The sequence below is a fragment of the Odocoileus virginianus genome, chromosome 26, assembly GCF_023699985.2.
Source record: "Odocoileus virginianus isolate 20LAN1187 ecotype Illinois chromosome 26, Ovbor_1.2, whole genome shotgun sequence".
Lineage (NCBI taxonomy): Eukaryota > Metazoa > Chordata > Mammalia > Artiodactyla > Cervidae > Odocoileus > Odocoileus virginianus.
In genome coordinates, this window is record NC_069699.1 from 9,923,296 (window position 1) to 9,940,526 (window position 17,231).

The window sequence follows — 17,231 nt, forward strand, 5'->3', positions numbered from 1 at the left end:
CCTGGGCCACTCATTTCTGTCACTCTGGACCTCAGTGCCCCCCTGCCATAAATCCGGTGCTGGCCGCAGTGATCTCAGGGCTCACCGCTGGCCTGTGGTCCTTGGCCCGGCTCAGTCCTGCTCTGCCCCCTGACAGGCTGAGGTTGGGAGTGGGTGGGAAGCCACCAGGAGGCGTGGCTGTGGTGGGGTTCAGCCGTGCCCCCCTGCTTCAGGACAAGCAGTCGTGGCAGAGTGAACGGGAGATCTTCAGCACGCCTGGCATGAAGCATGAGAACCTGCTGCAGTTCATTGCCGCGGAGAAGCGCGGCTCCAACCTGGAGGTGGAGCTGTGGCTCATCACGGCCTTCCACGACAAGGTGAGCCTCGCCCCGTGGACCCTGCTCCCCCGGGAGGTGACCGTGGCCCCCACCGTGGGTGGGTGTGGACACGAGGGTCTGCAGGAAGAATGCCTCTTCCTGGGATCAGCTTTTGCAAACAGGAGTAGTGACTTCATGATTATCACTGTCTGACACCACCTGCTTCCCAAGCCCTCCTGGCCTCGTCGGTGCCAGCCTCCTGGTGGGGAGCTCAGCCATCTGACCCACGGGTACGGCCCTCCGGGGGGTCCTGCCCGCATGCACAGAGCTGGTGCTGTCTCCTGTAGGGCTCCCTCACGGATTACCTCAAGGGGAACATCATCACATGGAACGAGCTGTGTCACGTGGCAGAGACCATGTCCAGAGGCCTCTCATACCTGCACGAGGATGTGCCCTGGTGCCGGGGTGAGGGCCACAAGCCGTCTATCGCCCACAGGTACCGGCTAGCAGTCGCCCTCTCTTCTCGGCCCGGAGCCGCAGAGAGGGCTGGAGGGTGAGAGCAGGGCCCGGGGGGGTCTCAGCCACAAGCCGTCTGTCGCCCACAGGTACCGGCTAGCAGTTGCCCTCTCTTCTCGGCCCGGAGCCGCAGAGAGGGCTGGAGGGTGAGAGCAGGGCCCGGGGGGTCTCAGCCACAAGCCGTCTATCGCCCACAGGTACCGGCTAGCAGTTGCCCTCTCTTCTCGGCCCAGAGCCACAGAGAGGGCTGGAGGGTGAGAGCGGGGCCCGGGGGGTCTCAGCCACAAGCCGTCTATCACCCACAGGTACTGGCTAGCAGTCGCCCCCTCTTCTCGGCCCGGAGCCGCAGAGAGGGCTGGAGGGTGAGAGCGGGGCCCGGGGGGTCTCAGCCACAAGCCGTCTATCGCCCACAGGTACTGGCTAGCAGTCGCCCTCTCTTCTCGGCCCAGAGCCGCAGAGAGGGCTGGAGGGTGAGAGCGGGCCCGGGGTGGGTCTCAGCCTCATAAACACGCTTAGCTGCTCTGTGGTGTGTCAGAGGCAACCACACAAAACCCTGGGCCCACCAGGCCCTTCCCCTGTCTTCCACCCTTGTCGGCTCAGGCTGTGGTCTTGCAAGCTGGTTCTCTGGTGCCCTCCAGTGGCCACAGAAAGAAGTGCTGATTCTGTCCCTGGTTGGAGTTCTGCGTGTTGATCCTTGCTGTATTAGAGCACACACATCCTGTTAATTCACTCAGAGCGATGACGTGTGTATGTAGCCTCTGGAAGACTCAGTAGTCCTGGGAGAAAGGCAAATAACGGATTATTATGAAAGGAATGTTAACCTTGCAGATCCCCTGAAACAGTCTCGGGGATTCTCTGGAGTCCTTGGATGGTGCTTTGAGAGCCAGTCTGTCTGGTTACCTTCTCATCACAGTGGCAGGCACCACTCTGAACACTCCGAAATGCCAAATCATTTAAGCCTCGTAACTGCTCTGTGAGATAAGTACTATTTTCCCCAGCCCTTCTTACAGGTGCAGGAACAGCAGCACAGAAAAGAGGACTTAGTTTAGTGTGGTTCCCTGATTGTGAGGGAGTCTCAGATTCTGGGGTTCAAAGCTGAAGGGCCCCAACGGGAATAACATCAATGACATAGGGTGTTGACTGTATGAAATTACCAGTTTTGTAGGTCGAGCACAGTTGAATGTTGACTCTTCCATAGGGTCCAGCCTAACACTAGTGCACAGTAAGTGAGCCAGGGATGGCCCTAAGCATTTGTCCATCAGTTATTCCTCACAGTAAGGCTGAGACAGGCATGAGGAAGTTGAGGAGTGGCTAGGGAAAGGCAGGGCTGAGCGCAACCCCAGCACCCACTCCGCCACCTCCAGAGCGGCTCAAACTTCTGGGGCAGCAGTCCCCAACCTTTCTGGCAGCAGGGACCAGTTTTGTGGAAGACAGTTTTTCTACAGACTGAGGTGAGGGTGGTTTAAAAGGTTGATTTAAACATGTTATTTACAGTGTACTTTATTTTTGTTGTTACTGTATTGGCTCCACCCCAGATCATCAGGCGTTAGATCGTGGAGGTTGGGGACCTCTGCCCTGCAGCCTGCTCAGAATCAGGCACATTCGTTGAAACTTCTCTTCTCACTCACATCGCAGACGGTGTAAATTCTGGCCAGGAAACTCACATCCCCAGCTGCAGTGCCCCTCCGCAAACCCTCTGAGAATGTGAGGGCCGGCCTTTGATGCTGGGGACTGGACGGGGGTTGGCATTGCTTTGACAGCTCTGGTTGAAGCGCAGTCAGGGATTCTCACATCGACGGAGGGGAGTGTCCTCAAGCTGCCCGCCCGTGTGGCTTCGTGGAACTTCACCTGGTGCAGACCCCTGCTCCCCACAGGGTGGGATGGGCCCTGGCTTAGGGCTCTGGAGTCCAGGTGGGAAGGCAGGAACAGGGCCGATCGGACCACAGGTTCGGCTCCATCTCAGTCCACTGTCTCCACAGGGACTTTAAGAGCAAGAATGTATTGCTGAAGAGTGACCTCACTGCTGTGCTGGCTGACTTTGGCCTGGCTGTTCGGTTTGAGCCAGGGAAACCTCCGGGGGACACTCACGGGCAGGTGATGAGCCTCGGGGTAGAAGGTGGGGTTGGACGCTGCCCCTCTGGTGTCAGCTGGCAGGGGACAGGGGTCACCCCGTGGGCCCAGAGGTGCCCGAGAGCCCCAGGGGCGGCACTCTCACTTCACCAGTGGGAAGGTGAGGACTGGAGGGGGGCATGGCTTCCTGTGCCGGTCAGCGAGAAACAGATCTCCCTTCCCTCTTTCAGTTGTAATTATTAAACAAGGTAAAAATAATATAGTAAATAAGTGTATATTAAGAATCCAAATCAAAAACCTAGAGACAAAGTAACCTAAAGTTAAACCTGAGTGGATCATCCTAAAACAACTGCTGTTAATATTTGGAACTATTCTCCCCCTTCTGATTTTGGTGTCAGTCTCAGTAAAATACACATTATCTGTGGAGCCCCTGGTGGTGTTGAGGGAGTAAAGAGGCAGCAGTTCTGTGGTCGATTACTACTGTCTGGAGCGGTACTTCAGTCATTGCATACTTCAGTCATTGCATCGTGCCCCTTGGAGGCCTCCCCTCCCCCCCACGGCCACTGTGGACAGTGGTCATTGTCGATGGCCCTGCTGTGCACACGGGATGGAGCTCCCATGTCCTGTGAGTGCAGCCGGGCATGCTCAGTGACCACAGCCCCTCCCCTGTCCTCACGCAGGTGGGCACGCGGCGGTACATGGCCCCCGAGGTGCTCGAGGGAGCCATCAACTTCCAGAGAGACGCCTTTCTGCGCATCGACATGTACGCCATGGGGCTGGTGCTGTGGGAGCTCGTGTCCCGCTGCAGAGCTGCCGACGGTGAGCAGGGCAGGCGCCCCGAGCGTCCTGGGCTTGCTGGGGGAGGAGTGGGGCACTCAGGTGACCCCTGGGACTCACTTTCTCCTCCAGGACCTGTGGATGAGTACATGCTGCCTTTTGAGGAGGAGATCGGCCAGCACCCGTCACTGGAGGAGCTGCAGGAGGTGGTGGTGCACAAGAAGATGCGGCCCGCCATCAAGGATCACTGGCTGACACACCCGGTGAGGGGTCGGTGGGGGGCAGGGACAGCCGCTTCGGGGCTGCGGAGGAGGCTGTGGGCGCGGGATGCTGACAGCCAGGAGAGGAGCTTCACCCAGCCGTGCGGTGCGGCAGGGCCAGAGTGGAGGGCTCAGGCTGCAGGACCGTCCCCGCCTCCCCCCGCTGCATTCCCTCCCTTCCACCAGCAGGGTGTCTGTGCAGGTTAGTGTTCTCCAAGGCGGCGGCTCTGGTTTTGACCTCAGAGAGTGATGGGACCTGACACATGGGACGGAAATCCTGGATCTGTCATCAGTAGCTGGGTGACATCAAGCAAATTGCTTGATTTCTCTGAGCTCTTGTCTCCTCAGGGTAGTATTAGATTTAAGGAGTTACTGAACCTCACTGGGCAGGGACCGGTCACTTAAGTGTTTCATGTGGCTTAGCGCTGATGAAGTAATCGCTTTCCCCTGCCCTCATCAGTTTCTTGGGCCTGGGCTGAGCTCCGTGGTATCTGGGCCCCTCCAGTCTGGGGACATGTACAAAAGACCCCAGCTGTGTAAACCGTTCCCATTTCTTGGAAGGACATTTGCCTTGAGCGCCGTTGCATCCTTCCCCCTGGTACCCTAGGCTTGATTCAGAAGGACATCACTGGGGGCTAGCCTTCTTCCCACATGGTCAGGGTTTGAGCCGTGGAGGCCAGGTTCTGCTGCCATGCTGCTTGCTCCATGAAACCCAGGACTGCAAACAGAGAAAATTTAGGCACAGGGAGAGGGAAGTTGGGCCTTACCTTCTGCTTCAGACTTTCAGTCTCTCAGGACAGAGATGCTGCAGTTACCAGTCCAGTTCCCTGACGTGAGCAGGTCCAGAGAGATCTGAGCGTGGCCTAGTGCCGAGCAGGCTGGATTGCTCCCGGATATGGGTGGGCTCTTTGCTCATCTTGTGGCCTTTCCCGGCTGCACGCAGTTGGTTCCAGCGCAGGGTGCAGGCCAGGTTCCCTGGACTCTGGGGAGGTTCTGAGGGCCGTGGGAAAAGGGTGGGATGAAGCCCCCCTCTGTCTCCACTGTACCTGCACACTGGGCTCCTGTGTGACTTGGGCTTTGCCGAAGATTTTGTTGCAGTGTCACTACTCCAAGGCAGGCAGCCCCGTGGGGCCCTGGATTTCCGCCCTTTCCTGGGGGCTGTGGGGGAGGCCGGTGGGCTCAGGATGCTGACTGCTGGCAGGGGAGCTTCCCCCGGAACCCCTGTGGACGGGCCTGTGGGCTCTGTCCTCGGGAGCACCGTCTGGTTTGCCTGTCCTCGCTGACGGCCACCAGCAAAGGCATGTGTTTCCTCTCCCGCCGGCGTGCAGGGCCTGGCCCAGCTCTGTGTGACCATCGAGGAGTGCTGGGACCACGACGCGGAGGCTCGCCTGTCCGCGGGCTGCGTGGAGGAGCGCGTGTCCCTGATCCGGAGGTCGGTCAACGGCACTACCTCGGACTGTCTTGTCTCCCTGGTGACCTCCGTCACCAACGTGGACCTGCCCCCGAAGGAGTCGAGCATCTAAGCCCAGGACACGAGTGGATCTCCAGACTCAGTAGATCTGAAGAGGAAAGGAAAAAAAAACAACAGACAAAAAAGTTGTGTTTTGTTTTGGAAATCCCATAATACCAACAAACACATAAAATGCAGCTGCTATTTTACCTTGACTTTTTATTATTATTATAATTATTATAATTATTATTATTAATATTATTTTTTGGATTGGATCAGTTTTTACCAGCACATTGCTCTACTGTATCGCAAACAGCGGACACGTCAGCAGGCGTTGAGGTGCTGAGCTGTGAATGCAGAACCAGCGCCTTGCTGAAGAGCCTCGGCCGCCTCCCGCCCTCCGGGGCCGATTTTTCCCCGCTTTCTCTTTGTTTGTTGTCTCAGAACCTGTGACACAGAGAAACCCATCCTGTCTTAGGAAACTTAATGCTGCAAACTCTACCTAGAGGAACCTTTGAAGACTGTTACATAAGAACACATCTTCCTCATACGAGGAGTTTCCCTCTGCCCTCGTCCCCCTCCCGCCTCACCTTCTCTGTGTTTTTCTCCCTTTCTAGACAGTGAGTTTAAGAAACAGCAGGCGTGTCTTTTCACGGATTAACGGGTGTTGTCCTGACCGAGGAAAAACTGGGCTGAGGATGAGGATGGTTTGGACTGGAGGGGAGGACGGAGCTGGGGGTGGGTTCTGGAGCAGAGCTACACTGGACTCGGGCACATTTGGAGCAACATCCTTTGCTGTGAGACTACTTCTCAGGTAACCCGGAATCGAGGGGAAGGAGCGCCTGGAGGCCGAGCATGAACGGCAAGAGCGGGGTTTGGAGAAAGTCTGAAATCAGGTGTGGCTCTGGCCCATCTGTTTGCCCTGTCCAGTTTTTTTTTCACTCTCTTGGGCTTGGGCATAGGACACAACATTTTTTTCTGCCCTGATTTTAAGGTTCGGCTTTTAGTGAGTACAGTCTTCATGAGACATTGTACTGTAGATATCTATAATGGAAGAAAAGTTGAAATAGTTTTCTCCTGGAGCAGTTCAGGGAAACGGCCACAGGGGGGCGCCCTGCACAGCCGGGGCCAGAGGATTTCCTGGGTCCGGCCTGGCCAAGGCCTGTCTCCCTGGAGAGCCCGAGTCCTGCGGCGCTGGCTCTGCCCTGGGTGGTGACATTACTCGTGGACACAGCTTTCTCCAGACCCCCTTACAAGAGGTGCATATTTGAAAAAACCGTTTCTCTGTTTTGCCATAACCTTGCTCTCGTCAGTCAGTGTTCCTAATGCTGCTGTTTCAGCCTTTGAGTTTTTTTTTTTTAATTTATGAAACATGCAAATTAAAAAAAACAAAACAAAACACACACATCCACACAAACGCTTTGCTATGTGGCTTCCGAGGTTTAAATTTTGAAAAGTAAAAGAATTAAAACTTCACGACCACAGACCACCTCAAACCAGAAATACCTCAGAATTTTCTACTTGTGTAAGTTTTATTATATATTTTATTAGTTGTGTTGTCTCGTAGTAAGTATATTTTAATGTAAGTTGGCTTTTATGATAAGAAAGTTTAAAAGAAATAGAGAAAAAGAAAAAAAGTTGTGAGTCTTCTAGGGAGTGCTCCTGTTTTTCGTTGATAACGTCCCCTTGTAAATAATTGTCATCCACTGTAGGTTGGCTGTCTGGGCCGAGTCTGGGCATTCATCACTTATTTGTGAAGGCGTTTCCTTCCCATTGCTTTAGACCATTTTATTTGGAAACTGATCTCTTCACCTTGAGGGTAGGCGAGTTGGTGGGCGATGGGGAGAGGTTGACTGGGGTGAGAAGGGGGCGCCTGCTCCTGAGTTTTTTGGAGGTTCCGCTGTTTCCCTTGACTTGAGAGGTCATTGTTCAGAATGACAGGAGACCCCACTTTAACCTGGGAAAACTGTGGCCTTTAGACCCCCATGAGGTAATTTTACTTGAGACTTAATCTCTTAAGCAAACCCGCGGTGGCGAGAGGGGACTGGCCGGCAGGCCTCTGGAGCCTCGCTTCGCGGGCCGCCCTGTGACGGCCGGGCCGGGTGGCGGGGGCTCTGGGCCCCCTAAGCTGCATCCTGCTCTGCATCTTTGGACACGGAGTGCGGTGGGAGGCGAGCTTTGCTTCATGGGTCAAGATGTGAGCTGGCCAGGGTGGCTCCGGGGGCAGGTTTTTGTATTTTTTAGTAAGTTATTTGTCTATTCCTTTTTCCTTTTCTTTTTTAAGCTATTTTGTGCTGTGGTATTTTTCTTCCCTCGGAATGATTTTTAACAGCAAAATAGGCCTTACAGCAGTTGCTTTTCTTTTCCACTTATTTCTTTCAGAAGCTTTAAAATATTTATTGAAAAGTGCCATATCTGGTTTCTCCAGCTTTGTCCTTACTTAGGCAGTGCTGGGCATCTCGACTTTTCAACCCTCAGAAGAAACAAATAAACCACTAAGAAATGTAGCTGATTTCCGACAGGAATGATCGGATCCCTGATCCTATCCCGCGTGGAACACTAAACCCCAGCCTCTGTTTGGTTTTAGATTTCCTCTGGGCAGCTTTTCTTTTGTGTGCTGGCTTGATTCTCACGAGAGCAAGTTTTGCCTGCTTGGGACCTTCAGGGCGGGCCTTGAGGCTGAGGCAGGGACGGGCCGTTTGCTGACCCTGTGCCCGGCCACTGTCGCTTCCTTGGGGCCGTGGCACCAGAGTGAGGTGTCGGGAATTGGCCCCCGTGGGGTGTGTCTTGGCAGAGGGCTTCTGGTGGCACACGTGTGCTGTGCCGAGTGTCCCTGACCATGCTCATGGCCAGGAGAAGGTGGGCATCTCTCTCCTCACATGCTGCTGGGGCCTGGGGGTGCCTTCTGCCTCTGGTAAAGTCTTGTCTGTCCTCACATATCCTCTGGGGCGTCAGCCATCCGGGTCTCCGGCTTGTGCCCATGGGGTTGTGGGGCTCAACCTGGGCTCATCTCCACAGATGTTTCACGCGCTCTCCATTTCCAGGGAGCTCATGTCATGCCTACTTTTTTTCTCTCTCCCTCCAAGCTGTGGAAGAGTGGGAGCCGTGGAGTCTGGTCTCATTGTCCCTGCCCCTTCCCCCCGAGTGTGTCGTCGTCCAGGCAGGCTCCTGGCTATGGAGAGTGTATTCTCTTTGGTCACTCGTGGGGAGGTCTCCTGAGCCAGAGAGACCCCGGAGTGAGCAGGGGAGGGAGCAGACACGCGGGGACAGAGGCCGCTGGGTCCCAGTGTCCCGCAAAGGACGCTCCATCACAGGCCACGGGAGGGCGTGGGCATGGGCGTTAGCACATCCTGGGGCTGCTGGTCCCTCCCAGGAGTCCTTCTCTGGTTGAATTACTTGGGGTGTGAGGGCCACAGACAGCGCCTCAGGAGGAAGGGAGACCAGCCCTGTGGCAGTGGGGTACGTGCCGTCAGCCTGGTGTTCAGATGGCCTCCTTGTCCTCTTGGCTCAGGAGGGGCCCCAAGGGGTCAGCCCTGCTGGGGAGGCTTCCTTACACGTGCCAGCTGCTTCTGACACAGACTGCATCCTGCCTGGATGGGGCGGCATGTGTCCAGAAGAAGAGGGACCTTGTGCAGCCTCGGACAGCCTCAGGATGCTTGAGCCGCCCACTCTTGCGTTCTCAGCCAAGGGACAAGTTTGTCATCTCCAGGCTCCCGAGGTGGTTCTCTCCCTGCCCCGAGGGACCAGGCCGACCCTCCTGTCGTGGCTGGTCCTGTCACGCCTTCGGGAGCTGAGCAGGGGATCCTGCGGTTCTTCTCTGTCTCCTTTCTCTCCCACTGGCCGCCTTCTGCTCCTCTGGGTGCTTGGGCTGCGTGTGTGAGGTTTCCTTCGTGGCGGGCCGAGCCGTGTCTTGAGGCTCCGCCATATGTAGTTTGTGGCTCAGAGCCCGTGGCCCCTGTACTCCGAAGCATGAGGCCAGGGAGGGGGTTGTTCCATTGGGGTGGGAGGACTGGACGGCCCTCTTGCAAATGGAATTCTGCGTCTTTGAGAATACAATGAGAAGCTCCCAGCATCTGTTGGCAGTACAAGGATTTCATGTTTTTTAAAGTGATATAGTGAGCATGCTCACATAAGCTTTCAGAACTGGTACTAGAAGTTAAGGGGCTTCTCTGGCGGTGTGGTGGTAAAGAACCTGCCTACAGTGCGAGAGACGTGGGTTCAGTCCCTGGGTCGGGAAGATCCCCCGGAGGAGGAAATGGCAACCCACTCCAGGATTCTTGCCTGGAAAATTCCATGGACAGAGGAGCCCAGTGGGCTGTAGTCTGTGGGGTCGCACAGAGCAGCATGTGACTGAGAACGCATACTAGAAGTTGAACAGCCAGGCATTATTCCGGAGAACTTGGCTTACTAGAAAAATACCTAAATTGGAAAGCGTTTTCCAGGAGTTAACTCAGTTTGTCTGTCCCAGCTATTTCTGAATCTTTGGAGAGACGGCCAGGCCTGCCTCAGACCACACTCTTCAAGAAGCACAGGGAACTGACCGACTGCCCCCCACCCCCCACCCCACCCCACTGCCTACCCTTTCGGTTCAGGGCAAGCAGGCAAAAAAGAAAAGGAGATGAGGGCGGCCTTTCTGGTCACTGGCTGTTTACAAAAGCTGAACTAGTGAAACACGCAGCAGCTAATGTGCTCAGCCTAGTAATGATGAGTCTCATTCAGGAGTTAGGTTTTAGGCAAAGCAACTGGCCCAGTAATTCAGTTGATGAACTATTTGTTTTTCTTCTTAGTCTAGATTTGTAAACAATGAATTCAGGGTTATAGGCATGTTCTTTAAGTAAGATTCCTGACAGTTAATTTGCAACCAGCAATCCACCTATGAATGTATCCCAGACCTTTAGGAGGCTTGGGGAAGTTTGTTTTTTTTTTTGTTAAAGAGGATTTAGTTTTGTAGCAAAAATAAATGGAAGTTTAAAATGCATCCTTCCCTTGGAAATTAGTTCATGTACTCAGCTACACTTGAAAAACAGTTAGTCGGCCTTCCGCATCCATGGGTTGGATGGCCATCCATGGCCTTCCTCATTCTTGGGTTCGTCCAACCTCAAATCAAAAATATTCGGGGGAAAAAAATTACAGAAAGTTCCAAAAATCAAAACTTGAATTTGCCACTTACTGGCAACTCTTTACATAGTACTTATATTGTCTTTACAATTCTTTACATAGTATTTTATTGTATTAGGTATTATAAGTAATCTGGAGGTGATTTCAAATGTGCATCATTTTATACAAGCGGTTTCTGCATCAGTGGATTTTGGATCTCCACCTCCCAACCCTCCACATAGAGGGATGACTGCAGTGGGTCCAGGAGAACTACAAATTACCATCAAGTAGAAGTCCAGATTATCTAGTGGGATATTTTGAATATTCTTGTTTTAAACTCATTTTGCGTTCACTGTAAACTTTGGTTTGGACAGAATTTTGAATTGAAAGGATTTACCACTACTGAAAATTTTTACCAAGCTTTTACATTGTTGTGACGGTATCTTCCAGGTATGAATGAAGCAGGACTTTGTGATGGTCATCCTCATGTATCCCTGTAGTGCCAAAACCAGTGAGATTTTATTTGCTCCTATGGCAGCTCGTAGCGATAAGACATGTGTTTTTTCCTCATGAATTAAAACGCATATTCTCTAAATGCCAGCATGTGGAGATGGGCTTTGCACTGCCCTTTCCAGGAGTCTCTTTGGATTGTCTGGGCCTAGGCAATTCTGAGAACTGCTGCAAGCCAACTACAGGACACTAGAGAAATACACACACAGACGTGTGTATATGCAGTGGATTCTACAAACGTGGGCTTTTCTGGACATCCACAGAAGAGCGTTTCCTTCGCTTGCAAAGTTTACATTTTGAAGCTCACAGTTACAAAAAGTAGGACCCATTAGCTCATGTTTTTCAGGCAGATGTGGATGGGTCTTTTTTTTGCAAATGGAGGAGTCCTGTCTTGAGCCCTGGGAATTTCTGCTGTGGGTTGGGCACGGGCTCATTCCTGGATTCTCCCAATCACGTTTGCATTGGAATGTTGTTAGGTAGCATTGTAAATAAAAGAATAGGTTATATAATAGAGATAACGACACTTGAAATTTTACTTTAAGAAATCTATAGCACTACATATATATTTAGTTATATCACCCAACAGATTTCTTCTGCACAGTGTGGAGATTGTTTTATACCACAGATTATTTTTATAAAGTCTAGTGAGTTTGAGTAAGAATGATTTTTTAATCAGAGTCGTGAGCTTTACCTTTCAAGATAAATGTACACTGGAGTGTGAGTGGTGTGGGGCTGTCACGGAGTGCTCCTGCGACTTCTCGTTGATACACTGGCAGATTTCAGTCCACCGATGGGTCTTGTTTGGCCCGAAACTCCACCCGCAGCTGTCTGCATGGGGCAGTCTGCCGGGGAGAGGGGCTGGGAGAGGCCAGAGGATCCTGCAGTCTGCTTTATTTACGTGCTTCCTCCTGAGGTTTCTTTTGAACAAAGGGTTCTGAGGTGAATAATTCCTTTGTAAGTTACTCTCATGGGTGTAGTGGTGTGAAGGGGTTTCGGGGAACAGAAATGGTACCGGGTGCAGATTGGGGTGGTTTGGGACTTGAATAAGATTCAGGCAACAAATATGTAAAACGAGGATTCGGTGATTGGGGAAATCTACCAAACCGAATGATCTCGGATCAAATCATCCAGTTTTCAGGAGAGAAGTTTCCATTTGGGAAGGCAGGGGTGTGGTGCGTGGACCCCGCGATCGGATTAATGGAGGGCTGCCCCGCATGCTGTGTTCTCTGTTAAGGCTGCTGGGAGGCGAGAGGGGCCGGGCTGGCTCGCTGCTGGAGTCTAGCGAGCAACCCTGGAGCCCGCGGAGGAGGCTCAGAACCATGTACCAGCAGGGCCTCTTCCCCACATCTACAAGGTTTTCCTGCTCTTCCTACAAAGGTCAGCATCACTGCCGTGATGTGGACGGCGGTCTTTATGGTAGCCTTTTGGGTTTTGGGTGGAGCATGGATGATTATTGGGGTGAGCCTTTCTGATGTGGATGTATAAGAGGTCAGTCCTGTAGCTAATACTCTGGATCCACAGTTACTGAAGGCCCCCTGGCTTCAGCTGCTGGGTTCGAAGGTGCGCTGGTTGGGACGGTGTTGTCAGGAGAGTCTCTAATGTGTCCTGTTAAGCCTGCTGTGCTTCTCTTCTGTCTGGCTGAAGAGTACCGTTTTACGCCACCCCTTTTATACTTGAATGAATTGAGTTTCGGCAGATCCAGGAGCACTCTGGGAATCGACTCTGGGTCCTTTCCTGTTCCCCATCAAAGAACGTTTGTCTGCCCTCCAGCCACACGTCTTGGAATGTAATTCTGTTGTGCCTTTGTTTTTGTCACCTGCCTCCCCCCAAAAGCAACTGCTGTAAGCTTTTTTCTACTTGTCTTTTCTAGCCGGAAATCCCACCTTTTTCCTTTTTCCCAGCTGTATTTTCTGGATGCAGTTCTGTGCTCCAGGTGTGTTAAGAACCAGTTACCTCAGACCTCGTGTTGAACAGTGTCACCATCTGGGTCCTCTCGAAACTGCAGGCTTGCGACATGCACACTCACACATACACACACACACACGCAGGAACCCTGCCGAGTATGGGTACTCGTTTGTTTTAAAGTAAAACTCTTCCCAAGGATTGAAAAACAGGGGCTTCTGGCAAGCTCTTCATGGCCCTGTGGTGGGATGGGTCTTGAGTGTCATCTGAACGGTGCTTCCCGTGTTCCACTCTGAATTCTGCCATTTTCAGTATTCTCGTGTCTGAATAGGCAAAATGATTCAGTTGGTTGGCCTTGTTCACAAATGAGTTCTGAAAATGAGCTCTTTGTAACACTCGTCCAGTAGCTAAAGCTCAAGTGTAGAACATTCCCTTAAATGGCAGGATCGAACCCCCACCATCCACCACAGTGCATTTTGGGAAGATGTCTGTAGCATACGTTGCTGTGAAATTAGGCCTTGCGGGTTATGGCTGTTTGTCATTTTGATGTATTTTAAATAAAATATATATATATATATTTTTAAAGAGCCTTTTTTTTTTTTTGAAACCAGTTCAGAAAGTTTAATTAACCAGCAGTCACCACATCTGAATTTGCGTCTCCGGGGCGTAGATGGCAGACCAAGATTAAAGTGGTAACTCAGCCCTATGAGCGAGGGCTGCCTGCCTGGCTGGTCCTGCTGACTGTGGGACAGCAGGGTCGGCATGTCCCCGCTGGGTCCCGACTCAGCCCTCGGAGTGTTCCGTCTCTACTCTCTGCAGGGGCCGCTGACTTCAGTCCCTGCAGGGGCTTCAGTCTAGCTGAGGTTTTCTCAGAGCACTGCCACAAGTTAAGTGTATGTTTCGCCAAATAATTTTTCCATAAGGGAAAAATGCACTCATCGAAATTTTACCAGCAACGATATAGATGAGAGTGGGAAGGATGAGGCAACAGCTGGGGTTTGATTTGGAAAGTGTCCAAGTCATTTTCGAGAGGCCGTCTGAGAGCCAATGACCATGCAGAGATTCTTAGGAGACCTCATCTGAGAGCCTGACGACCTCCTGGGAGGGGAAGACTTGTTAAGATGCCAGCGTCTTTTTCCTTCCCCCCTCCTTTTTTTTTTTTTTTTTTTTTTAAGAATTCTGTAAAAATGCAAAAGCAAATTGGGTGGTACTTGAGAATTGGGGGGGGTGAGGGTTACCGCAGATGAGAAACATACTTCGAGATTTCAGTTCCATACCACAAATCCACACGATGCCATTTTTCAACTGTACAAAAAGAATCTGCTTATGAATTTGACATATTTATGGTAGCATCAAAGGCCAAATTTTCCATGTGTTAACATTTTCCCACATTTGTCCTTGAATCTGAATAACTTCATACAGTACTGTAAATTCAACTTATATTGAGTTTGATGTCAGTTCTTGTGAAAAGAGCTTCTGCATGCAACAGACACAGTTAAAGAACACAGCAGAGTATATTTGCAGGACCAATTTTGGAACCAATAGATGTCACCTCTCATTTGCCATCGTAATATATTAGTTTTACCAGCTCCTTCTAAATGTGTGTATTATTTGTAAGGAAAAGATGGAAAACCCTAAGACTTATCTAATAACTTAGTGGAGAATGTGTGTGTTGGGTTTAGGATGGATAGCAAAGTCTTCTTGAGCTGTGTTATCTAACTTGTATATAAAACTGTAATTAAAAGTTTGGATTCACCTGTTTCTCGCCGTTTACAATGATGAATAATTTGCAAACTCTGGAAATGTGACTAGGATATGATTTCAGACAGTAGAAGTTGAGGAAGCTCTTCAAGTGCTAAAACTAAAGACTTCTTGTTTTTGGCTCAAATTCAATAAGTACTGTGTACCAGGATATGTGAGATGTAAATGTAATAGGTCACTTTTCACCCTTGTAGCTATACAATAAAAATTTTGTAGAACAGAAATAGATTGTACTACTGAATTAACAAAAGTTATACTAAAGTATCATGTTTAAAATATATATATATACACACACAGAGTTAAGCTTGTTGCTGTTACCCTGTCTGGATTTGAAAAGTGTGCTGATTTATATATATATAATATATATATATTATATATATATAAAATACACCTATATATATTAAATACCTGCACACGTCTAAAATGGCCTAAAGCAGACATCCATGTAATTACAGTTGCAAAATGAAGACATTTTGGAAAGAACATTGTATCATAGTTCATTCATTTGCAGTGGATCTTTGTTCCTTTTTACTGTGGTAATTTTAGAAATGAGTGTCAAGTTTGAAATTAGATCTGCTAAGTTGGGGTTTTGCTGCTTAAACTCTGCACTGGGTCCTCAAATAAACCGATGTGAATGTAGTCCCCCCTCACCCCCCGTGTGAAGAAGCAGCCACACCCCAACAGAATAGGAGGAAAAATCTAGAACTATTTCAAGTTTTATCTTTTTGTATATGAAAATAAAATAATAATAATAATAAAGCCCTGTGGTCTCTCTTAGTCACATGGCAGGGGGGTTCTGTTCTCGCACTCACAGGGCCGACCTGAGCGCCTCTGTGAGTTCCTCCTGGGGACACGTGTACTTGTTACTGCCTGGTACCAGGCTCCATGGGCCTGTGGCTGACTAAGCACAGGTCCAGTTCTGCCCTTCAGAAGCTCAGAACTTACTTGGAGATACAGCGGGCATCTCCTTCATGGACCATCTTCTGAATATGTTCCTGCAGAGCAGGGGTGTGTTTTGCAAATCCCCAAGACCTCCTCACGCAACACTCCCCCACAGTCCTATGTGCTTGGCAGACAGCCCTGAGCACTATTTTTGTAAGTGAAGCAGAGAAACCCAGAAAAAATGTTATACTCAGGACTGCTGCGGAATACAAGTGCTGCCATTTCCAAACATGGTTGAGTACCTGGGTCACTTGCTGAGCTTTTAAAAATAAAAAATACAGTGATGGAACACCTCGCCAGGTGTGAACCAGCAAGTCAGGTCTTTTGTTTTGGAGTGAACCTCACAAGATGCAAACATGGTTCCCTGCTAATAAAATAATTTTAGTCTCTTCTACCTAATAAAACAGGAAAGACTCAGAAATCACCTCACTGCTTTCTGCAGTAAGATAAAAGATTTTTTTTGGCCTGTGACTAGTACTTGCTAAGTGTGGAGAAACAACTGCTTTGAATCCTTCCGGTGGGGTCAGTGCGTTTTTTTTCACTTTATTGTGAAGATTAAATAACTTGCTTGGAACACTTGGGAACAATTTTTGATGAAGGGAGGGGCCCTTTACTTAGGAACCACCTGTTCAGTTTTGGGTCCATTTTGTCCTTTTAAGTGTTAGGAAGTTCACCTTTTATCAGTGAGTGTCCTTAATCATGAGAAGAAGAAGACAAAAGGCTAATAATGTTTTTGAATAAAGACCTTGGTGCTAACAACATTGGAAGTTTGGACTGCAGGGGCCATCTGGTTGCTTTCTCTTCAGCAAAGGAATTTTTTTCAGTTAAAAAAAGAAGTGGAAATACAAGCCAGTTCATAAAAGCAGGCTTGCCCATATGAGCAAGTAGAAGAAGGCTCGGGCCATTCAGCCTGCCTGCCCCTCCTTCCCTTACTTCTCAAGCACCCCTATGGAATACTAGAGTTCCCCTGATGACAGTTTTAAAACTACTAGTCCTTCATTTTCAAGGTAGGCCAACAGGCCCAGAGGAGGCACCCTAACCAGAGTCAGGCAATCTTTACTTCTGATTCTTGACTCTTGGAACCCAAGTATGGGGTCCACCATTGTTTCCAAGTGCAGGATGTGGAAGAGAAGTGACCCACCATTCCCCTCTAGTGCTTAGCTCTGCAGGGCACTCGGGAGGGCCTTGAGAGATACCTCTTAAGTGAATGTGTATATTTATTAAATTCTGGTGGCAGCAGCTTTGAAATCTACAGATAACTAGTGCTGCCTGGTTGTATTTGTCTGGACTCTTGACTGCAGATGCCAGACACCACTAAACAAACAGGAAGCTTTGCTGGAAGGATCCTGGGACAAGTGGCCAGCCCAGCTCTGGGAAAAGGCAGGATGTGTCTGGGCTTCAGGGGTTTTGGAAACAGGGGTTCAGCATTACAGACCTTCACCTATGTCTCAGCATCTGATCCCCTTGTGTTCTGTGCAAAACTAGATGCACCTGCTCTTTGACTACTTAGCAGGAAAAAAGGCCTTAGGTGCCAGAGTTCCACTTGTCACAGTTTTGCTACCTGGAGAAATTTCCAGATTCAAAATATTTAGGAAGGTTATGGTTGACTTAGCTAAACCAGTTAGTGTCAGAGGCCCAGGGGATGATACA

General features: G+C 50.3%; 1 protein-coding gene across 2 annotated transcripts in view; it reads left to right on the top strand.

Annotated features, from left to right (window-relative positions):
- ACVR2B (activin A receptor type 2B) overlaps positions 1-15,398 on the top strand; it is a 37,201-nt gene extending 21,803 nt beyond the window's left edge. The window contains exons 6-12 of one of the 2 annotated variants that reach the window (XM_070455432.1): positions 213-356; positions 644-792; positions 2,448-2,516; positions 2,792-2,906; positions 3,563-3,701; positions 3,792-3,922; positions 5,248-15,398. In XM_070455432.1, coding sequence (XP_070311533.1) covers positions 213-356; positions 644-792; positions 2,448-2,516; positions 2,792-2,906; positions 3,563-3,701; positions 3,792-3,922; positions 5,248-5,442 — 942 coding nt within the window. In that variant the 3' untranslated portion in view covers positions 5,443-15,398. The remainder of the gene's footprint in view (positions 1-212; positions 357-643; positions 793-2,447; positions 2,517-2,791; positions 2,907-3,562; positions 3,702-3,791; positions 3,923-5,247) is intronic. The other variant, XM_020897945.2, reaches the window with a different exon arrangement.
- The last annotated feature ends 1,833 nt before the right edge of the window (positions 15,399-17,231 follow it).